This window comes from Nelusetta ayraudi, unplaced genomic scaffold (genome assembly GCF_046127955.1).
Source record: "Nelusetta ayraudi isolate G7.1 ecotype Tasmania unplaced genomic scaffold, CSIRO-AGI_Nayr_v1 ptg000011l, whole genome shotgun sequence".
NCBI lineage: Eukaryota > Metazoa > Chordata > Actinopteri > Tetraodontiformes > Monacanthidae > Nelusetta > Nelusetta ayraudi.
In genome coordinates this window covers 14,020,772-14,045,385 of record NW_027466061.1, presented here as the reverse complement: position 1 = coordinate 14,045,385, position 24,614 = coordinate 14,020,772, and the positions used below count along the sequence as shown (strand labels likewise).

General features: G+C 45.2%; 1 protein-coding gene across 1 annotated transcript in view; it reads left to right on the top strand.

Moving 5' to 3' along the window:
- ece2a (endothelin converting enzyme 2a) overlaps nucleotides 1-19,253 on the top strand; it is a 53,585-nt gene extending 34,332 nt beyond the window's left edge. Inside the window, exon 4 of the mRNA XM_076021247.1 lies at nucleotides 18,436-19,253. Coding sequence (XP_075877362.1) covers nucleotides 18,436-18,717 — 282 coding nt within the window. The 3' untranslated portion in view covers nucleotides 18,718-19,253. The remainder of the gene's footprint in view (nucleotides 1-18,435) is intronic.
- Nucleotides 19,254-24,614: the final 5,361 nt, after the last annotated feature.

The following is a 24,614-nucleotide window of genomic DNA, read 5'->3' as shown; positions in this document are numbered from 1 at the left end:
ACTATATAAGTGCAGTCCATTTACCATTTAGCAAGAACACACTTGTCTGGTGCCAAGCTAGTTCAACCACTGTCTTTTTCTTCTCCACCATTTATGAGCATCCACACACTCCAGTGAGCTGGTTAGTTTTTTATCCTGACAGCAGGTATACATCCTGTAAACTGAGATAAAATCCAAAAATGTGGCTCTTCTATTCGCACTCTTGTTATTTGCATTACCACTTCTGCAGATACTTTCTGGTAGTAATGTAAAATCATTGGGATATAATTTTGCTGTATTGACAAACTGAGCTTCTCCAAAATTTTAGTAATGGCGGTAGCTTAGATTTTACTTTTCTTTGGAGAACCACAGTCAAGAATGTGCTTCCAACCTTGGAATCTAGTTAAGATAAAACAAGCAGTTTTTTTTTTATTAGAGAAGTTGGTTTATAAGTTTTGCTTTAAAATACTTTTTTATATGTATAATTTATTCAGTTTTGTTGTCACATTGTTCTGCTAAACAGCTCCTCGTAACAAATGTGTGGACATTTAAATGTTTTTGCCTTCGGGTAACGCAGGATGATCCGCACTTCTTTTGTTTTCCTGAATTTAGTGGATGTGCTGTTTCTCTCCTTCCTTGCCTCCTGTCCTGTCTCTTCTCACCTTGTTCCTCCATCCCAGAGTGTTAGAATCCACTCGAATCGATGCACACACTTTACCCTCATTACAGCCTTTTTAAAGTCAGAGAGGACGGGTGGTGAAGCAGAAGCGCTGCTCTGTGTTTACCTGCTATTCTGCTGTCTAGAACCACTGTTTGAGGACAACTGAATGTGTCAGGGCCCAATTTGTCGGAAAAAAAACCTACATCTTCACCGCGCTTGTCTTTAGATACGTTGATGTGTTAACTGTATAGTTGCTGCTGAGTAGCTTCCATTCAATAGTCAATAGTTGGTCACTCTCAATAGGATGTCTAAGAACACTTGTTGGTTAAAGTTAGCCAGCAGCTATTAACTCATTTTAGTTTCCTGCCATCTATTTTGCTGCACTGATCTGTATTTTATTTTCTAGTTCCCCTACAAAAGAAGTAAAAGGAAGTTGCCTCATGGTTACAGTTTGCTAGCTAGCGTTAGCGTCCATATTTCCTCGATTGAGATGGCTTACTTAAAATGCAGTTAACAGCTGTAACCCCAAGAGTTCTAAATAAGTGCAAAAGCAAAAAAAAGTAACACCAGAAGTTACTTTATCATGTACATAAACGTATGGTTATGAAAATCTACACACACGTCTAGCGACAGTGGTTTCAAGTATTTTTTACTTGAAATAAAGTATACTTTATTTATCACTCACAAGCAGGTGTTTATCTTCCTTCTCTATTTGTCTCTGTCACTGTGTACGTGGAACCAGTGTACGTGCAGGAGAAATCAAATCATCTGTGTTTATTTATCAACCCACAAGCATGTGTTTGTCAGTGCGTGTGTGTGTGTGTGTTTGAGTGTATGTTTGTGTGTGTGAGGTGTTTCTGGATAGACAGGAACCAGCCATCTGTGAAAACAGCCTTCTTCCACACAGAGGATCAATAGAGCCTGCAGTTCCCATCGCATTCTGCCCTCCGTTGCACTCAGTTTTATCCCTCCCGTCTCCTTCAACTCGTCCACCTGGTTCACCGTCCGGGTCGATTCCCTAGCCCCGCAACGCTCCCCTTTCCCGCACTCCTCTCCCTCAGTGGAAACACACGTGTCACATGAACAGGTCGTCTCCTGGCGGAGACTCGTGCAGTTCTGGGCAGCGTCCATCTAAAGTAACCAAAATAGCGTCCTGCCTTTTGAGCTAATGGGCCCGGCCAGGCGGCTAAGGTAACAGCTATTTGCCGCATTAAGGGAGTCAGTGGAAGCAGAGGAGAGGAGCCGTCGATTTGGACTCTCGAAGCTTCGTTTCTCTCCAGGAATAACAACCTGTTTTCTACAGATTCAAACAGATCATGTAACATGACAACTATCAGCTGTCGGGCTTCTTTCTTTCTTTTTTTCCTTCTTGTGCTCTGCCCAGCTGGAATGAAAAGACCTTGTGGAAAGCTGCCACTCATAAGCTCTTATGTGTACAGCTAGAGTGAAATAACAGCTCAGTGTGCCGCTTGTTGACAAGAAGTCCACCGTGTGCAGTCCTGTTGTGGTGTGAACACGACGGAAGGTGGCAGGATTTCCGAGCGGGCTCCGGCACTGGCAGTGAAAATGCGCCTCGAGTCATCAAATGAACTGGACTGGCGCGAAAACGCCCGCGGGTAAATGTCACGTGCGACTAGAATGAACCTCCTCGCCACGTAGGGAGCATGAATTCCGGCCCATCTGATGAATACACAGCTCAGCCGATTGCCTCTCAACGTATGCATAATTTAAGACTGTATAATCTGATTAGAAACATGGTGAGGGCATCTGTTTGCGTTGTGCAGCTTTGGACTGGCTATGTCGCTGCTAGATGAGCCAGAAATGGTGACGGAAAGACCAAATGTCACACAATGCCATGTGTTTCATTTTTGCGTCTTTCACCCCCCGACCCCACCACCAACTCCGCTATTCTTGTTGCGTATTGAATGTGTGTGTTGTTTTGTGTTTTGTTTTTTGTAGCCGCACTCCACCTTGTGAAATGTAAGATTCCTATTTTCCCGTGTCTTTACGTTCTTGCGGCCCCGTCTTTATACGGTCAGCAAGCTCCACCTCCAGGCTCAGGCAGGCTGCCAGATGTGCAGGGATTCCACTGGATAACAGCTGGACACCACTGCACATACACACACACACACACACACACACACACACACACACACACACACACACACACACACACACACACTTATTTTTCCACACATGTGTACAGTACGTCCCCTGCTCCAATGGCTTTACACGTGTAGAACCTTGTTTGCTCATATTGCGTTGACTTATTAATAATGATCCGAAATGATACTTTTTTTTGCCAAAGGAAATGTGTTGGAACCCAAGAATCAAATCTGCTTGCTATCCTGACCACTTTTACCGAAAATTAAAGGCTCTGTATTTCTATGCTTTTTATTGAATTCAAGTAAAACAAGATTACTATTATTTAACGAATGGGGAAAATGCATTAATGATGAAACAGACAACCCCTCGTTGCAGCCACAGCACATGCTTTGCCTATTTATAGATGTCATAAATCAACGACTTCCTGTTTGCACATCTTTGCTGTCAACTTTGTTTGTGTCCCACACACTTGGGTTTGTGTGTCACAGCCCTAAATGCAGAGAGTCTGACGGTGTCGTGGGGCCCTTTGTAAACAACTGTAATATCTGAACTCGTCGTGCTCCCTGCTGCTCGCTGTCTGCGGGGCGGCTGAGTGGACTAACCCAGCAGGCTGCACTCCAACCACAGCCAGGCGAAGATTAGAGAAGTATGGAGATGAGCATTTGGCTGGTCTTTGCCCAAGAACACGTTACAACAAATCAAGCGGAGTCCAAAGACTGCTGCAATTTCTGGGAAAACCGGCTTCTCATTGGGATGCCCGTTTGCAGGACTCTTAAAAGCCCTCCGGGATCTTAAAGGTCCAATGCGTAAAATTTTATGGAATCCACACGCATGATACGGAATGAAAAACATATTTGTATGTTTTTATTTTGGTAAAGTCAGAAAATAAATAAGTTACTAGTGTAAGTATAAATTTCATAGCTTGTCCAAGCAAGACCAAGTGAGTGATTGTTTGCAAACGTATTTCTGACCAGTCGATGGTACTACATCGAAAACACAGGGCTTTGAATGGTGCTTTTTGATTTCAACAGCAGTAAACTGTAAAACTTGTGGTCCAAGTCGATTTGTTGTTGTTCATAATTGAAATTCCTGTCTTCCTCTTAAGGAAAACCCCCTGTCGTATCAACTTCTTCTGATTATTTGCAAGGAAGCTTCTTTTGATATCTAGTCCAGTTTCACTCTCAAGGCACATTTGGCACATTTCAATAAACCATTAGGCATGTAAGCGTTTTGTAGTCCAAGCGGAGGCAACAGGGTGAGCGGGACGTCTCACTCTGCGTTTTGGCAGAGTCTGCAGGCCACCGGCCAGCACGGCGGTTATGTAATGTTTGCCATGTGTGTGTGCGTACGTGAACTTATGAGACGCATGCCAAGGAGATCTGTCCTTCCCTTTGCGAGATGGCGTTTATTAATTAAAACATTAATTAGAGTCCCCCTCCATCCCCTCCAGTTCACGCAGTGGAGTGGATCCCACAGAGCGCCAGGTCGCCAGCTGTTTGTGAGGAAGTGAACTGGGCGTCTCACAAGAGTCCCTCCACTTTAACTTTACACCCCCCTTGTTGTCTTTCTCTCTCCCTGTTTCTTTTTTTTTTTTTTTTTTTCGAATTTCCATCTCTCACTCCTGTCCTCACCTCCCTTTGCCTCTCCACCGCCCTCGTTTCCATAGCAACAGGTTACCATGGAAACTAGGTGACAGTGCAGTACATCCCATCCCTGCTCAAGCCGGGCGAGAGGTGTTCCGGGAAGGGAAAGTTTGTTTTTGTTTTTTGCAGTTTACCGGAATCCAGATGAAACTGTGGCTTTCATTTGAACCTCCCTGGCATCACTTAATGAAAATCTGGATGTTCACTCATATGTCGTGCGTGCATCAAGTGTGAATGAGCTCTGCTCTGACAATATTTCAGACATAAACAACTGCGTCTGTTTTAAAACCTTTCCGAACCAAAGAGCAGAAATCTTAACATGCCGAGGCTGAAGCTGCATCGCAGCTGCTCTGATATGCAGTGTTTGAAAAGATGAAAGTCCTGCAAGGAGCAATAAACAAATAAACAAATAGGTGTGTTTATTTGTTGACCCACTTTCAAGATATAGATGTGCAATAGTTTTCCTTTGTTCTCCCACTACCTTTCCCCCCCATCCTGTAAAAATGTTTTATTTTAAAATGTTTTCTTTGCATTTTTGTATCTGAAGATATGAAATAACTGCACCAGTTTGCCAAATAATGCAATTAAACAGAAGAGGAGAATAATAAAAGTGAAAGATGATGGGGCTCTAGAGTCTCCTTAAATTTAGAAGGAGCTGGAAGGAGCGAGGACGAGGGCAGAGTGCTCCTCAGGAACCTCATCGGCTCTTATTCAGGAAAATTAGACACCTCCACACTGCCTCTACCTTAAAGCCCTTCCAGTACTACCGCATGTGGTCAGTTTGTTTGGGTTTTGCATAAAAAAAAAATAACTAAAAAAACTGCCCTAGAATCGTATGCCTTGGCTGGTTCCGTAGCCCAGTCTCTGTTTCCAAGCACTTAATTATGAGAAACCACAGCCTGTGGGCATGTTGAATTTTCCCCAAACAGTCTTCGCTTTTCGAGCCCGAGCTCCTCAGTCAGTGTGTGCTGTGAATGTGAATGTGGAGACAGACTGGCTGAGGTGGTTAGAAAAAGAGTGACAGATGATGAGCAGAAGGTACGACAGAGTAACGCAGCGGCTGCGTTACACCTTTTGCTGAGTCAGTGAATCCTGCCACTATCTCATCGTACCAAATGGAAACTAAGTTGTTGTCTCTCTGTCAGTCGTGTTCAGCCTAAAAAAAAAAAGCACACAAAAAACTCTTGTCTTTTTCAAGTGCGTGCAGCATTTCTTATCAGACGGACGGAGGATGGGGGCTTCTCAGTGGGCGGGCTGCATCCCACTCGCTGCAGCGCTTGCCGCCGACCCAGTTAGAATCAGTCTGCAAGGCTGCGTCTTCTGCCCTCAGGATCGACCGGCGCTGCAAAGCTCCCAAATAATAGCGACACTTCACCAGCACTTTGCATGAGCAAGGACACCATTGAGTGTCTACTGAATTAGATGTGACATTTTAGTGTTGGACAAAGCAGCACTGAGCATGTGAGGGGTGTGTTGCTGTATCCACTGACAGTGGAAGAGAGCCTGAGAGGAGAGAGAGAGATTTAAAGTAGCACAATATCGTCTTTAAAATTAGTTTTTAAAATCATGTTTACGTGGAATAAATGCACCTCTGCCAATGACACAGAGCACCTGGTTGTCCTGGTACAGGACTAAACAACTTGGGTTCCCTGCCCTGCACCCTCTAGTTAGAACACACCCCACTTTACACACCCACATTACAACACCTCCTCTCTGGCTTGAAAAAAAAAAAAAAAAAAGCTCACTGGTCTTCATTTGTTAATAGCAGAGGTGCCAAAAAGACCAACAAAAGTTGTGTTGTCCTATACCAGGCCTACTGAGGGCCCTGCATCAATGGAAGTGGTACCCTTCCTTCTCTATTATTATTATTATTATTATTATTACTATTACTATTATTATTATTTTAAGTTAAAAACAAATCATAGAAAGTTTTAAGACTTGTCTGGAATATTATATTTACAAAACCACATAGTGCCACACTAATTTTATGCCATTCATTTTCAATCATTTTGCATGCCAGCCAGCGGTCCTCTATTTATTCCATGATTTTCCAGTTGTTCCAGGCTTTGATGTGCTGTGTTGCTTTCCCCAGCTTTGATGCCAGAGGCAAGATGCAGAAGGATTTGTTCAGTCTCCTTTGGGAATAACTGTGGGAAAAGCACTCCTGATGATGTTTGTCATTGCTGTCCATTGCAATCAGGGCTGCACTACTGACAGCTGGCTTTGCTTATCAGCTCTTGTTTTCAAAACATGACAATTTCTTATTAAACACTTTCAGGATCGGCATGCTTATGATCATAGCAGGAATGCCTTTCAGTCAGGACAATTCACTAAAATAGTACATACAATTGGATTTAGTGTGAACCAAGGGCAAATAAAGCTTGGCACTTTGGCCCAGGCAGGAAGTGGAACAACAACAGTGGAACTTCCAGACTAAAGGAGGTTATGTCCTTTGGGCTGGGGAATGGAGTCCGAAGAGTATCAGTACAAGTGCCACCATTATCCGTCAGTATTTCCCTTCTCTCCATAAATCTACCAGTCGTCATCCTGCACTCAAGCAGTGAGGAAACCCCTCTGGCCGTTCCATTTGGATTAAAGCCTCGTCTTTCGCCTGTGACTCAGTCATGTACCCAGTCACTTCAACATCAACTCATCCACTGACTGATACTCTTCACACTGTGGGAGGTCAGTTGAGTTACCAGTCAAGGCCTTTCCCGCCTCATCCGTCTGTCTAGTCACCAGCTAGTAGGCTGGTGCACGTTGGGGGAGAAAGTGAATTTCTGCTGAAGAAATCTTCACAAAATCAGTGTGGCAGTTGTGCTTTGTTTTGAATCAATTCAGCAGATAAAGTGACCAGTAGTTTTTATTAAGTCCACAAGATTGTTGTTGTAAAAGCAAGAAGCTCACTGAAAAATTGCCATTACTGGGTGAGCCAACCTTAATGTTTGCTTTTGATTTGCTAGCTTGCTGCTGTACTCCTTGCTATGGCATTCACCTCGATCTTATTATTGGTTTTCTGTCATATACCCCTCTTAAAAAATAGTAGTAATGAGAAGTAGGCAATTTGATATAGCTCAACTGCAATTGTGAATTCAGAGAATTCATCCAGTGTCTTTTATTTAGACGTTGTGATTTGATGACTGATGGTCTGATGAATGTTCTATGCACAATACCAGTGAAATGAAACCTTTTCCAGTGGTCCAGTGGTCATCCTGTTTTTCTTTCTGCTGTCCTCCATGTGAACAAGTGTTTGTTACCTTGAGAACCAAAGATAATTAGGCCATTCCATGCTGTCAAATAAATCTTTGGCCATTTAACAGTAAAGAAGTGCAGAGTTTTAAAGCCTGTGTCAATGGCGACATTCTCCTCCCTGTAGCAAATCAATGAGGCAGTGAAGGACAAACCGGTATCAGTGTCCACAGGCACAGCCGCACCCTCAGCGGCCAGCAGGAATTGATCTGTTGCTCTTGTTTTTCTGTACGGCCTGAATGAAAAGGTTTCCTAAAGAGGGCAGAGGGTTGCATATGATCCCGGTCTGCCAGAACTCTCTCAGTTACTTTAAACCTTGCACACACATTAGGAAGTATTCTAAAAAATGGCATTTTCTCCATTTTTTTACAGGTTAAAAAGGAAAGCCAAAAATGAATGTGGAGGCTGTAAACAATGTTAAGTGTACACTAAACCAAGAGACAGCAACTTAACCTTTAAGAGTAGTGGGATGTAGCCAATCAGTAGCCTGAAAAAAGAGGAAACATCACATTACCAGAAAAAGCAGGACAATGGAATAGCACTGTTGGGAGTCATCTGTGTGGACAATCGATGAAGCTTAGTTACTTGGGAATATTGCAATTGAAAAGGAAGTTAATTAAAGCAAGGAAATGCCATGTGACACCTCCCGTCCTCCGCTTAGTGGCAGAGTCGAAGAACATCTGTCTGGACGCGTAAGCTGTCCGAATAAAAAGGTTAAGACAAGCACTATTTTGGTTCTCATCTGCCGTTAATCCGCCGTGGCTCTACGAGATGAGAGCGCTCACATAAACTGTAGTCGCATACTTGAGGCGTCAAACAAAAGGGAGAAGCCAAAAATAGCCTGGTTTTCTGTGTATGACGCGCGTGTGAGGCAGAGTTTTTTCTTTTTTTTTGTTTTTTTAGAAAATCTTCAACCTCGATCTGCTTTATTGTATTCTTTGGTTTTATTGACTGAACAATCGGTTTACAAAAGGCCAGACTGCTAGCACGTGGAAGTGACTATAGACGTGTGGACGAGGTCTTACCGTCATTGAACAGCTATTATCACGCGGCGGAACAAGGTATGAGAACTTCTCAAGTCTAAAGTCTAAAGCGAATACAAAACTGGACTTTCTCCAGCGATTAGGTGTTAAAACTTCTGCTGGCTGCAGGCTGAACTGCTGTGTGCAGCTTTTTCTAGATGATCTCACTGCCAGTTGGGCTGGTTTTCCCCGTGCCACTGGCCCAGTGAACGGACCGGACTGTGTCAGTGAGCTGCTGGAACCTCCTCAGCGGTACGTCCTGTCCCTCTTCTCGGTCCCGCGGGAGACCCCAGAAGCAGCCAGACACACTGGCCCATTTTGCCACCAGCTCCGTCACTGTGTCTCCCTCCAGCTGCTGCCACAAACAGCTTGACTCTCGTACATGCACCCACAATGACACTTTCCCCTTAATTTGTATTCAGTTGTATGTGTGTGGCAAAACCTCATTGCACGATCTTGTTTCACATCGGCTGTTGTTGCTGTTGTTGGTTTGGCGTCGTTGGTCCCACAGAACATCATGGGTAATTAATGACACGTTGGAATTGGTCAAATCTGGATATGGTATGGTGTGTGTGTGTGTGTGTGTGTGTGTGTGTGTGTGTGTGTGTGTGTGTGTGTGTGTGTGTGTGTGTGTGTGTGTGTTCTTTTTTTTTACGTTTTCCAAATAAAAACCAGCGTCACTGTGAATAAAAGCTAAAAGAAAAAAGACGGGAACATCCCTCCTGTTATTTTGCTCCTCCTGCCTCTCCGCCTGATTTAGCCTTCTGCTCACGTTTTGCTCTAGTTTCTCCCAGCTTCCTATTCCTCTGAGTTTTACTATTTTTTTTTTAGTGACTGCTCCGAATGAATTTATTAATTACACATTCGCTGACTCTGCTGTGCCTTCTTCTCCCGGACAAAGTTTTTCACAAAGTCTGCATCATTTCACAGCAATTCCGAGTCAATGCCGCCCGATGCGTTTTGCACCGCAGAGACGGGCCGCCACCATTGGTAAGAAGTGAACATGGTTGAAAGGCGTCGCTAAACAATTAAAAAAAAAAACTCAAAGTCATCCATGTGCAGGGCTTCGTGTGTCAGCCGTGGAGGGAACGCAGGGATGCTGGGAATACAGCAGTGGGAGTAGAGAGTGCGTCTCAGTCTCTATTCACTAGTGTGTAAAGCAGGTTGGTAATTAAAGCAGAGCACTCTTGCAGAACCAAAGGCGAGAAAGGGTGAGGAGAAAGTGGGGGAGAGAAGTCGGAGGGATAAAAGTCTGGTGAGGCTGGTACATGCGGTGAACAGGGGAGGTTCTGATTTCAGCGTGCGGTGCCGGACAGCCAGAGGGAAGGAAGGATGCAGCAGCAGCATGTAAAGATTCTCATCGATCAGATGAGTGGGGTGACGCACGACTTGGCAACGCACACCAACAGTGGATTTTTTTTTTTCGGGACGTGGCTGTTTTTCAAACCCCTCCTCATTTCAAGGGGAATGACTGATGCAAGGCTTTTGGTCTTGAAGTAACTCAGCAGCAACAGCAGCAGCAGCCCAGCTCAGAGTTGTGTTTACTGTTTCATAAAGGACCTATTCCTCGTCAGTTTGACTCCTGCAACTACGACAAGTTGCTGGTCTTGCCGAGTGGAAGTCACGCCTGCACTGTCGATGTTTATCTCAAGCCTCGGAGCTGCTCGTTATCTGAACTCGGTGCCACTCTTCCCGCTCTGAAGAAGGCAGGAGCCTCGCAGCTCGAGAGGTGTCCCGTCCTGACCCACATACATTTGCCGCCACTGTTGCTAAAACTTCTGTTGCCGTGGTGACGCGAGGCGTGAGCGAGGTGTGTGCGAGGCGTGCGCTCGCCCACTTGAAAGGCAAGATGTTGTTGTCTTCCTCAGAGCTCAGGGCTCCACGCTGAGGCCCCGTCCACACCACCGCCTGGGTCAAAAACGATTCAGACATGTGGTCGCACATATAGATGTGTTAGTTTCTTCTTTAAATTGTTGTGATTGAGGTTTTTATCAGTATAATTTTTGTGATTGTATTTTAAATAAAATAACTTTTACAGACGATTAGCACTTTCTCAATTATCAGGCAAAAGGCAGGCAGGTGTGCGTGGGTTGGTCAAGGGTTGTGTGCATCGAGTTGTGTGGGTTTGTGTTGGTCCAACAGTCACGCTGGAAAAGTTAGTAAGCTAGTGCTCCGGGCGCTAACGTAGGGCTAGTTCACAGCTTGAAAGGTTTAGCGACCTAGCGCTCGAGGTGCTAAGGGTTGGCTCGTTCTCCCGCCGACACGTGTGGCCCACTGCGTTTCAGCCCCCTCGCTCGTATTTGTATGATGTTCTGTGTACGTTGGGGATTGCTTTATATAAATGTAATAAGAATTTGCATCCGGCTTGTTTGTTCTTCGGCTTCCTAAATAGAACTAGAAGAGTAGAAGAAAAGACAACTAGTGAAAGTAACATACAATTGTTAACAAAAGAGAATCAGTAAAGGCTGAAGCAGAGCACGTCTCGCCGCCTCAACATTTTCTATTTCTTTAAAAATAATAACATTACAGGTGTTTGCTTGCCAGTACCTGCTACTTTGAGTGTTGCCACCAAGTGGTGGCTGCACACCAGCACCGTTTAGCCATGCGTCGATGACAATGCGCTATATTTATATTCAAACACGCAACTCAAAATCGATAGCATCTGTAGGCTAAGCTAGCTACGTGCAGTCTCAAATCCGTCATCGTTGACCTTTGTCTGCTCCTCTGCGCTCCTCTACACTTCTCTGAGAAACACGTAAATAGTGACATAGCACCGCCCCCCTCCGACTCCAACCCCCCGCAGGCAATAAGCATTACTGCGGTGTGGACCAAAATAGCCATTTTTGAAATCCACAGTAGACCAGGGAGGAATGTCTCCACTCTGGAAGCTGGGGATGGGGGGAGGAGGAGTTGTGTGGATAAACGGTAAACCGGGGTAGTGTTGACCTGGCCTGAGTCCACAAGAGCCACACAACACACCAGGACATTTAAGGCACCGGTTTTTGTGTTATTTTTTTGTTTTTGGAAATTGAACAGTAGCTATTTCTTTGCGTTTACACCTGAGCTGTGTCTTTTCGTCTCCATCCAGGGAAGATGTGCTTGATGGATAGCTGAGCGCAAGTTCTCTGAGAGGATCTCTGATTTTTGATTTGTCTTGTGTTGTGTGCGAGGGGAGGACAGGGTGAGGATAGAAAGGGCAGGAAAAGAGAGACAGGGAGTTTGAGAGGGAACCCGGGGATGTCGCAATTCATTCTTTTGTTGTTGTTTTTTTACTTCCTGTCATCCATTGCTGTGTCGGATACTGTGCGTCCTCACGTGTGTGTTGGGAGGGCGGGGTTATAGTCCTTATAAATGCATCCTGGTTGTGTTGTATTTCACCCTGTGCCATCACTCTCCTTGCAGTCAAAGTAAAGTCAAAGATGAAACAAGTCTTTTGATGTTTGATGACTTTGCAAGGAATGACCCACTCGGCCAGAAAGATGCTTATTTATAGTCGGAAGAGGGAAGAAGGTTTAAAACAGACAGATGGATGGTTGGAGCCACTGCTCCCCTGTAGGGAGGAGCTGATCTGCTTTGTTCAGAGACCCCGCTCCCCCACCCTGCCTTACTCTCCCAACAACTCTTCCTTCCCTCCATGCTCCTCCCTCCCTCCCTATTTGTTTTGTTTTTTCCCTTCCTCCTCGAGACGTTTACACGTTTTTTCCATCCACATGCCTCACTGCCGGCTGCCTGTGAGGTGAAATGGAAAGGAACAGAGGCGGCGGATTTCAAAATGCACATGCCTTCAGGGAGGGATGGGTACAAGGCTGCAGGGGGGGGCTGCAGAGCTGCTCCAACCAGTAAATAACAAGATTGGAGACAAATATTGTAAAATATGATGTGAAATATGACCTAAATAAAAAAAAGCAACACTGCCGCCTCCTCCTCTCTCTCCTCACTGTCCCAGTTAAAGACTGTCTGTGCATGCATGCATGTGTGCGTGCGTGCGTGTGTTTCTCTGTGTGTGTGTGTGTTCCAATGAACCTAAGAGCAATGCCGTCGGGGGCTTGTTAGCCCCTGGTAGGGTCACCCATGACGGTAAGGTTGAGGGGGAGGTTGCAGACAAAGTGCGATCAAAATACCTCAACGGCGGAAGTGGCGGAGGATGACACCATAAGTCACAATGGCACTGAAGGCGGATGAAGGCTGCAACAGAGGATGGTCCCCAGTCATCATGGATTCCAGTGCATTGGATCCAGGCCCCTTTCTGCCGAGGACCGTGTGGTGACTGCAGGCACAGCAGTCTCCGCAAGATCAAAGACGTGACGTCCTCACGAATGGAACCCAGCCATTTTACATCCTAGACAAGACAAAGTCCTGTGGCGATCAGGAAGTGGTAACGGCGACAGGACAGTAAAGTCTGGCAGTTCCTAGCCACAACCTGCACCTATGACTGAGCAGTCCTATACTGGACCCGCTCTGTTCATCCCAGTAAGGGAGAGGGGTTAGAAAACGTACCCCAAACATAGCCTGCCTCACAAAATCCTGTCTGGAACACCGCATCCAGAGGGATCACCACTATGCGGTCAGAAACACAAAAAACAGCTACATATTGGAGCCTGTAATGTGCGGACCCTCATGGACAACCAAGCCAGTGATCGACCCGAAAGAGGATCATCTCCAGAGAGCTAAGGAAGTTCCAGATCGACATCACAGCATTCCCCGAGACCTGAAGGAGGAAAAAAGCAGATATACTTTCTTTTGGAAAGGAAAGCCTGGGAATTAGCCACGAATCCATGGTGTGGGCTTTACTTTTAAGAACTGCCTCATCAACCACCTCCACTAACTCCCTGTGGGCATCAATGAGCGCCTAATGACCATCCGTCTGATGCTTGCTAGCAGTCAGATGGCCACTGCTCCACTGCAACGCTTGATACACAGGATGAAGTAAAGGAGGCCTTCTATGCTCCCCAAGTCCCCAAGGAGGACAAGTTAATCCTGCTTGGAGAGAGTGGGACCAAACCACCACCTATGGAGGGGTTCGCTGGGGAGAGAAGAAAAGGCTGGAAATACAAACTCCAATATGCAAAACTTGTTTTAAATTGGTCAACAATACCGTTCAACCCATTCCCTCAGTTGCCAACTACAAGTAGTGAATATTCAGTTATTTCTCATAATATTTTCCCTGCTGTTGTTTTAAAGATGAAGACGGCAGTCAAGTTCCTCCAATGAAGCAGCATTGGTGCAGTTATTGCAGAGGCTGCCTCAGGTGCCACCTGCCTTTTTACTGTCAGATGACCTCAGATTATGCAAACTGGGCGAAAGCCCCCCCCGTCCTCGTCTTGCCACTGCAGCCACCCGTCAGCGCGTGTACAGTGCAGGATCTTGAGGTGAAGCGGCGCTCAGCCAGGACGAAATGGAAATAACGGGAGATGATTGTTATTGTGTCCCACCGAGGACGGGGGAGAACCAGCGATGGCAAGAGGACAAGGTGAGGACACACAGGTTGATAAAAGGCGGCTGCAGAGGAGATGAAATGTCATATTCTCCAGATCAGCTTCATATTCCTTCCGACTAATGCAGAAAGGCCAGGCACTGATCTGGCCTGGAATATGTCATTTAAAGTGATTACAATTTTTATTTTCTTACAAGACCAAGATTTCCACTTGTGCTCATCGCGACACGATTTTCGTCATTCTGTCTACCAGGTAATAAGCAGCACAGCTTCAGGGACAAACTCTGATTGGTTGCCAAGGTCTCAGCGCTAATGGGCAGACAGTGGCAGGGCCAATAACAGCAGTAAATATTTCAACACAGGGAATTGATGGTCAACTGGGGATCTTGACCTGCCGGGACTACAAATGTTTGTGTAGAATCCCAGGGGCATAAAGGTTCCGGGCAAACGTGCAAAAACATAAAAACCTAAAAAAAATAAAATAAAACACCTTGTGTTTACTGCTGACACAAGTGCTAATTACATAAAAAGTGGTTTTGGTTTTTTTGTCTACACGGTGGAGGAGCAGCGGGATACCCTCTCCTCCCCCAACACAAACACACACACACACACACACACACACACACACACACACTGGGATTCTTGACTCCTGATCTCACGTTACCTCTTTGTTGCAACACATTCAGGATGGGTCAGGCCACTGACACAAGCCTTTGCCATCATACTGAATAATTCAGGATTGTGTGTGTGTGTGTGTGTGTGTGTGTGTGTGTGTTGGGGAATCAAAGCAGTGCAGATTGAGCACAGACACTGACAGAGTGGTTTCCTCTGTCCTCTGCTTGCTCCCAGTGGCTGACGCACGATTGTCCTGCTGTTGTGCGACACTGTGGGACGATTTGTTGCTAATGAAACTGATGACACAGATTTTTTTTCCTTTTTTTCTGACAGCGCTGCAGTGGTTAGCACTGTTGCGTCACAGCATGAAGGTCACAGGTTGGGTCCCAGGGGCCCCGGGGCCTCTCTGACTGTGGTCTGTCTGTGTGTGTCTGCTGCCTTCTCTTCAGACACTCCAACTGCCTCCCACTCAAAGCACATGAGGCTCATTGGCACGTAGGTGCGAGTGTAGATGGTTGTTTGTCTCTTTATGTCGGCTCAGTAATGAACTGCAGGGAGCAGAGACAGACTCTGGCAAAAAGCCGACGGATCCTGCAGCATCTGGTCAAGATGTGACTGTAAATGTGACTCAGGGGGTCCATCGGTGCTCCTAGAAGTTCTTCCTGTCGTGTAGAGGTTTTTATTTTTATCCTGAGGTCGTAGAACTGGAGAGCTGGCTGGACTTCAGGGCAGCAGACATCTACTTGGCTCGTCAGTGGGGGTCGGCATGGGCGCTTCTTGCCTGCGTTAAAGCTGACAGTTATCTATTCAATAGGTTGTTTTCACGTGTTGCCACACGGCTCAGATAGAGGGCCGGTTGCTAGAAAAATGCAGTTGTCTTGCTTGATCCAATCACTCTAACCGGGATCCAAAGGTTGTTGTTCACAACAGCGAGAAGTGTAAAAAGCTCACAGAACAACGCTGTGAAAAGTGGATTTCAACCCCACGGCTGTGGTCAGGATTCTGCCAATGCTAATGCTCGTGTCTGTCCCTTCATCAACGGTATGTTAGCGAGTGGGTTCTCGACATGACTTGAAACGGGCTCTAAATCTGAACGATACAGACTCTCCTCACAGTTTCCTCCATAGACTCATTCACCAGTTCTACCTCCTGACGTAGATCTGAATTCGCACCTACTCCGCTCGTCTCCTTAACCACGTGACTGAAACCACTATTGAAGAAACTGGAGCATTCGGCAGAGATAAATATGCTTCGGTGTGTCCTTCCCGTCGTCATAATGCCGCCTCTCTGCTTCGGCATGTGGGCGGAAGCATTTGCATAGCGCCTGACTTGTTGTTGTTGTTGTTGTTATTGTTGTTGAAGCCGTTGCAGCGCGCGTGACTCACCGCACTCGTACCGACTACCTGCTTCCAATGGGAATCTCGGTCAGTGATGTCATGCGCGGGGAGATGACGTGACGGTCCAGGACTGTGGACAGCGCCAGCAGCTGCTCTCCGTGCCGCAGACGGACCGTTTGATCTGCTCCTGCGTCGTCTTGGCTTTCAGTGACGTCAGTCCTCTAAATTGCCGCCGACAAAAGCCTCTGGAGTCACATTCCTCAAGTGCGCAGGGCGCCGGCAGAAACATCAACATCATGAATAATGGCTGAGGGGGGAGCGCAGGCCGGACGGTGCGTTTTAACTCGCAACCCAACGTACTCAGTGAATCCTGGAAAGCCGTGGTTTGACTTTATTTTAACTCACCGCTAGCCGGAATGAAAGTCTGAATGTTTTGCAGTGTGATGGAAAAGAATGGCCGGTGTTTGTCCAGTTTCACACCTGCAAAACACATATTCACTGAAAGGTTCAGTGTGTCAAATTTTAAGGATGTATTGAAGGATTATTAAGGATTATTTAAGCAACCCTGTCTGACAGCGCGTTTCATTTTTAGGGCATTGTCAGGTGGGCTTCCTTATAAAATGACAGTCAAGATGGCAGCTAACTAAGAGCAAGACCCTTATTGCTCTATTTATGTTCTGATATGAGAACCATTCAAAGAGTAGGAAAACCAAATTACTTTTATGAATGTATTTATGGCATGGTATGTTATGCGTTTACTGATGGAAAAATCACAAAACAAGCCCAAAATTACACACTGGACCTTTAAAGACCTCCGTTGAACTCCTTTACCCTGCAAGTAATTCCTTGACCAAAGGCCTCAGATTAGAGTTTAAAAAATGGACTAAGGCGATGCTGTGCCTAAAAATAAATTACAGATTGAAACAAGCGAACAGTCGACTTTACTTTGCTGACGCTGAAATGCGGCTGTGACACACACAGCACAAAGACACATTGTACAGTACACCAGAGGTCGCAGAGGTCGCAGGTCGCAGAGGCAGCGACTGTGCGTAACAGTACATGACGACAAACACAAAATACATTTAATATTGCTTTGATCTGCTTAACAAGGAGTCAGCTGTCAATACCCTTGTGTGTGCTGCCTCCACCGCAGACATAAATGAAAGCTGCTAAGAGGCAACAGGAATAAAGCTGCTGGGCCTGATAATCTCCCTGGCTGTCCACTAAAAGCATGTGATCCAGTCAGCCAGTGTTGCTACAGACATACATATTTAAGACTGAACCCTCATGAGGCTGTAACCGAGTGATTAATGGCTGTCCATGGAAGGAAAAAAAAAAGTCAGTGTGAGGAGGACATCTCAACATGAATTCTTAACATACTACATTTAGACTGAGCACATGCAGTGGATGACATCTGCACCGCTCAGCTCTCCAAGATTTGAATTACTCCTCGTCATTTTGTGATGAATTATCTGTGTTGCTGGGTTCCACTTTGTGCAGTGCAGTTATTAAGATTTGTTCATGAAGGGAAGCGACCGTCTCGCTCATAGTGATGGTTGCACACCGCAATGTTGAGCAGACTGGGGACAACAGCATTGCTTTTGGGAAGCTTGCTAAAGAAAGAAAGCAGCGAATGCAGTGGCAGCGCTTCAGTCCAAGAGTCCAGCTTGATGGAGAGCGAGGATTTCACATTTTTCTGGGATGGATTTTTTCTCAACTTTTCTCTCTTTTGCAAAAAAGAAACCCAATGGCCTGACATCACTCTGAGGCATGCAGATATTCCTTTTTTTTTCCACAACGTTGCCGCCATGCATCTTGTGGAGACTTAAAATGGCTTAGATCCATTAGAAAGTCTCATTATTTGGCGAGCGATAGAAAGCCGTCTATCACTAGCTGTTGCAGGACTGCTGTTGTGCGCCCCAGGCCGAAGTGTCGTCAGGGGTTTTTGCCACATCTGGCCCCGGCGATCACCCAACTGTTGCCCCACCCCCACATCCCTGTTCGCAGACATTCTCCCCTGCAACTGACAACTTCCCCACCCCTCCACTCACTCTCCCTTCTTGTCACTCTCGAGCGTGAATAATTCATGTTGAGGCTGCTCGCCGGTGAGATGAATCATGGGAGGGGAGCAGGATACACGTGCTCATCACACAGTCAGCGAGGGAAACATTAGGTTCCTCCACAGTGCACGGATCCGTAAACTTCTCTTTGCTGGTTGCATAATTTTTTTCCCATCCCCCCCCACCAGCTATATGTAAACTCATCTCGTCCCCGCATGCGTCATGAATTATGATCGTCTAAACAATCTTATGATCTTCCACCTTGATCCTCTCAAGGCGCACAAGGAAAGTCTCAAAGTTTCTCACGCTTCTCCTCTTTCCTCTTTCAGATTAGCCGCTGCCTAAAGGCCGGAGGACGTTTTGTCTCCATCACCTTTGTCAGTCCGCTCCTGAGGAAGCGGCTTTACGCTTGCCGAGAGTACGACTGGTCCATCAGGAAGTACAGCTACGGAGAGGGCTTTGAATACTTTGTTTACGTGATGACCAAAGGAGAGGAGCTCGGCCCAGAAGATGCAGCCCTGCAGGAAAAGCGGCCGCAGGATCACAAACCCTCCGACCTGTTTGTGCACAGTGAGACGGCAGAGGAGTTCCTGTGCAACATCCACTTGTGACAAATCTGGATTACTTTAGTTGTAGATTATCTCCGAGATTTGGAATTAAGTCTTATCCCACAACCTCTGGGATCCCTGCCTTATTTCTGCCTCACTGTTGTGTGATTTTTTTTAAACTGCTGGTCTCAATTTTTTTAATGTGCGTTTTGGGTATTTCTGGCTACACCTGTAGGTTTCATGACTATATTAGGTTTAACAAAGGAAAATAACAATACAGTCATTTACAGTTTAGATGGGAGGGATTTATCCTACAGCCCTGCCATAATTGCCATAATAAGATTTGTTACTAATTTATATTTATAGCTAAATCATCATGACATATTAATTAGAAATATTGCTATGGAATATTGCAATCGAATTCACAGTTTGACTCGATGAAAGTGTAAAATTGTTGATTTGAATTTTAAAGGAGATTTTGTGAGACTTCTCATGGTTTTAATCTCTCACAATTCACAGTTACCCTTTTCTTCTTGCGTTTCAACAAAATACAGATGTATTTTTCATGGATATTTTTTAATAAAGTAATTTTACATCCACATGTCTCAAACTATTTTCTTTTGTTTTGTGTTTTTTTTATACACATAATACCTTGGACCACCTGTACAGGGTCAAAGGCTTTGAGGTCAATATATCTTTAAAAAAAATACTTGATCCATTGTTGCTATTCATTTCCCTCTGTTGTGTTGATGATCGACGTGAAAATTCAGAGGCGTTAAATGCACATTAGACGTGGGTTTAATTGGACAATATACAGTGTTTGGCACATGTGAAGCATGCAAGTCCGACGTGAGCGCACAAACACGTTCATGCCGGCAGAAGCTCAGCAGCGCCGCACGTTATTTGTTGAGGAAACCTGAGACGAGTCTGCAGGCCTTTGCACTCCACTGCTTATATATAGAGCCGCAGACAGGCAGGCAGGACGGCTGGTGACTGCAGGGGAGGGGATCGCATTGATAAAGTAGAAATCATTTATTTTTAATTCTCCACCCAGATCTAATTACCGCCTATTTATAAAACTTTAAAAAAGGAGGTGTGATTTTTCAGATGGCTCTTGCCTCAGTTTTCTCCTCTCGCAGCATAAAAGTTTCACTTGGAGGGTCGACCACATTGAAAGGTCTGCTGACTTTCAGTTGCAATCACACGACCCACCCAGGTACAACAGCAGTTGATTTTGATTTTGTTTGTCTTAGTGCACACCAAAGGGTTTTAAAAATGAAATCCATCAAATATGACTTCAACTAATGTTGTTCCTCGAGTTTCCAAAAAGTTGGCAAAAATTAGCTGCAAAATGGCTTCATTTCCACTGGGTGAAGTTGTACTGCCGGGAAATAAAAGAGTTTTCTTCCCTCGTGTTAAGTCATCCCAAGATGTTGAATGTGGATGCTGTAAATTGATGCTGAAGAGATTGTTTCATTCAGATCAGTTCCCTTTGTCGTCTGTTTTACTTGGCTTTCCCCTTGACTCTGACTGACTGTAATAATTGTAATGTGCACACACACACACACACACTGAAAGGTCTCATTACTAGACAGGGACGCTCTTCATCACACCTACTCTGCATGACCCCTGGCATTGTCTCAGGGTGAACCCCATTATCTGGTTTGTGTGCTGATAAACGGCTGCGGTGTCCCGGCCACCTTCTCATACAATGCAAAACAAAAATACTCTGGCACCTATTTGGCCATGGTGAATGATGGCGGGTTACGTAAGAGGCAATGGCTCTGATATTGACAATACAGAGCAACGCGGCTGCACCGGAATACAAAACCATACCCCAGCCTGCCGAGTTCTGGCTCTCCTCCGACCGGCTGCTCCGCTCTCGGCTCCTCCTGCTGCCTGTTTGTGGCCCAGCGATGAGTGATGACACTGGAATCCATCAGACTTAAATGTGGTTTTAAAGTCCTTTAGGTTGACTGATGCGCAGTGGCACAGAGTCCCAGACAATGAGATTTAGCGTGACTGGACCAAAGTTATGTAACCGGCAGAGTGAGAGGGGTACAGGCCTCATGCGGGAGAGCTTCAGTCATCACATTAGACGCAAAGCGTCGTCGTGTTGCGTTTTCTCTCCGTCTACCTGAGTCAGGCAGGTGACAGGAATCATGATTGTTTTTCTTTACGAGAGATAGTGCCGCTAGAATTTTCCTGTCCCGGTGCTAATTGTCCTCAATGCTCTGTTGCCAAAGGGCTGCTGCAACACTAATCTGCTGTGTGAACCGCACTTCCTCACTCTGTTTGTCTCTCTCACTCCCAGGCAGCCACTCCTCTCACCTCCACTCTGCCCTCTCCGTCCAGATCGATTTGCCCTGAGAGCCTGAACCATGGGTGTCAATCATGTGATCATGTTCAAGTTGCCAATGTCACTAGTTATGAATTAGTTACATTGATTAACTAATTTTATTTCATTAACTCGGTTCAAAATCTTTGAATTACTTTCAGTTTTCTGTCTTGGGAATTTGGGATAACTCCACTTGTGGCAAAATTGTCTGTTATCTCTAAAAACACTGCAAATTAGTAGCAGGGTGTCACATAATGGACAGGAGTGCAGGGTTAATGTTTTAACGCATAGAGTTTCATTTCAAGACAAACTGACACCTTTTAGGCTCCGGCGGCTCACAGATCCGTGTTTGACATTGTGTCATGACCGTCACAATACAAACATTCTCAGGTCAGTTGAAACTCATCCTGAAACTTTCACTCCATTAAATAAATCTCGACATCTACTCTTTGTGCTGAAAGCTTCATCTTCACTAATAGTCTGAAATGATCCCCTGTGGTGGCTGTGCTTGTGTTGGCTGCAATTTAACACTGTATATAAAAAGACAGTGACCAGTTTTTCTCCTGATAAAGAAAAAGAGCTGCTGATGCTTTAAGCAGCGCTGTATATCTTCCCATCTCCCTCGGGGCCACATAATGGCATAATATACTGTATAGTAGGCTTATGTAACTGGAGGAGGAATATTAATGGAGGTCCACTCATAATGGGGCGAAGTGGAATGAGATCAAAGCTCTCTGTCCTCACACTGCACGCGCTGCTTGCTTTAAAACCTCGAACTGGGAGTCGCTTTAAGCCATGCGCGTGTGTGTGTGTGTGTGTGTGTGTGTGTGTGTGTGTGTGTGTGTGTGTGTGTGTGTGTGTGCGTGCGTGTGTACATAAAGCTACATTATAATGGCATTTTATTGTGCGTTGCCTTTGCTGTTCCTTTAGCATTTTCTGTACTGACAAAAATACAAATGTTTCCCATCCAGACATGCGTGACTGAGCCGAACCTGAATTACCACCATGAATGTCTCAAGTTGAACCAAAGCCTGCATGTCAAATCATCTCTGTCCCAAATAACCTGCAGAATGAAGCTTTACTCTAATTTATTCTCCGAGAGGACGCTTGCTCATTGGATGAAAATGTTTTTTCAAATGAAGCAATGGCCAAACATAAGAAAAAAGTATGAATTTTCCGAACCAAATAAAAACAGGAAAGAAAACTACATTTTCGAAAAAGGATGTCAGTCGGAGTGGGTAACGGTACGGCAGCTAAAACAACAATCTCAATCTCATTTCAGCAACACATACATTTGTTGTTTTCTTTGGGACCAGTGTCTTCAAACAAAGTTTAAACATTTTAGAGATTGTGTTCGCTGGTCCTCTGGGCTCAGCTGAGTTTGGAGCCAGATCCACTAATTGGTAATACCGGAAGTTTTTCACATAGGTCAAATGAAGACAAGACAAGATTCTAGAGACCAGGTAAACAAAAATATTATTTCTGACAGTGAGTAGGCTGAATTTCTGGGCTGCAGGGATATGTGTGCTATTGCAGGCTCACCCATACTGTGGTGTAACCTCATAGTTTTTTTTTATTTTATTTGACACATTGTGAACTGGAAGTGGCCAATCTGTGACATGACTAGAGATGGCAAACATCAGTGTGGTGTTAAAACACAAACTCAAACCTCTTCCTTTCCTTTTATACCAATTGAATTTCATAGTTCAAACCAAATTCATAATTTGAATCTTACAGAAGCAGGACTTGGCTTTTTGCAAGTTTTAATGCTTTGCTAAGCTGTTTACTAAACACAGTTGCATACGTAAATTGTGCACAACTGACGCAGATTAACAAACGTAATGATGAGCAGTAAACGTGACGTTAGTTACTGCAAGGGAGCAATTTATCTTCTGGTGTTAAAGTCTCGCAAGTGTTGAATTGCTCTCAAATACACAGGAACCAAACTACGCTCAGTTGGATGTTGATTTTGACAGGCAGGCAGGAAGCAAAGTTGACACGAGTCAATATATGCCCAAATATGTCAGTCCGGTTCCGGCTTTCCAGGGCTGCACATTACTGGGGGGAAGAAATGCAGTTAACCACTGACAAACGCACACACTCACACAGCAGCCACAATAACAACACGATCAATAGCACTATGTGTTCACTCAGCGCAGCACTGATGTCATGAGGACAGTCAATAAAGAAGCCGATGGGAATGCGGTTGGTTGCGCCGGTGACGCTTTGTTGATGTTCTGTTAGAATCGAGTCATTCCGAGTCATGTCAGGTTTGGTGCCTCTGTATTGTTGACGCAGCCGCTTTTAGGCAAATAATCAAGGAGTGAGACGACGAGTTCTGCCACAGCTGCGATGTGACATCAGTGAATACAGTGCAGCTGCGAGGCAGGAAAGCCTCTGATGTCAACCCTATTCAGGTTTGTCTGTCTCAGGTGGAAGCTGGTGGATATTAAGTGGCACGCGTGTTGTTTGACTACAGATGCGTCCAGGACCTGAACGTAAATGAAAAGGCTCAGTTTTAAATGGTTGTGGCTGAACTAGAAAAATGTGCACAACACTATGTGGAATAATACAATACTGCTTCAAATGTGAGATCGCGATTAAAATGTAGAATTTTGGTTACTTCTAAATGTCAGCACGTTTTCTGCTCGCCAGCTAACGCCTGTGGCAGGTAGCACGCATTTCCTTGATTATTGTGGCATTAATTTGGTTCTGATTGAAAGTTGAGAGGGAAGAGAGCGAAACACCGGCCAAAGTTTCAGAAATGTATTTTCAGCAGACTGTAACCATGAACGAATGTCAGCAACACTTGTGTCCTTCTTGAGGTGAATTTATTATTCCTCAGTGGTAAAACCAGGCAGAGTGGTTTGGACAAAACCTCTTATTCCATCGAAGTCTTCAGTCTGAAGAAGACATTTTTGTCGAAGTGTTGTGTTGCCAGCCTTTGTTCAGGGTTTTATTTCATCGGTGGCTGTGCACCTTGTGAACTCTTTATGTATTTCTAGGGTGCCTGTTTTTTTCACCACTTTAAGACAATGTGACCCCAGTTGTTTATAATCATCACAGCAGGCCAACACACAAACATCAAGGTAGAGGATGTGAAGAAATCCTCTACCTCTAATCCTGAATATGGCACGAAACTGGTTCTAAAGTCGATCTCAATGGACTGTTTACATAGGCGAATGGCAACTTATGTTCACCGCCGGCAAGTCGCACCAAATGAGTGCAATTTGAATAGCTGGGATAAAAAGCCATACCAGAGAATCACATGAACATTTTCTGTCACCATTTATTAGTTCACCAAATACAGTGAAAATGGCATAATAATATACAATGACTCATTCTTAGAATGTCACACAGTAGTGTGACCAACCTTCCTACATGTTGAGACTGCGCTACTGTGTGAGGCCACTGTACACAGCCACTTTAATGGACGATCTCGTGGACAGCCGCAGCTCCCCCAGGGGTCTGTGGCTTAATGGATTCAGTGGTGCAGGCCAACATAGAGCTCTTTAACAGCCTAACAGATGGATGACTGTTCCTTCGCTGCTCTTTAATTAAGATCCACTGTTTACTGGCAGCAAGGTAACGGCTAGCAGATTCCAAGGCCTCTGCAAGACGA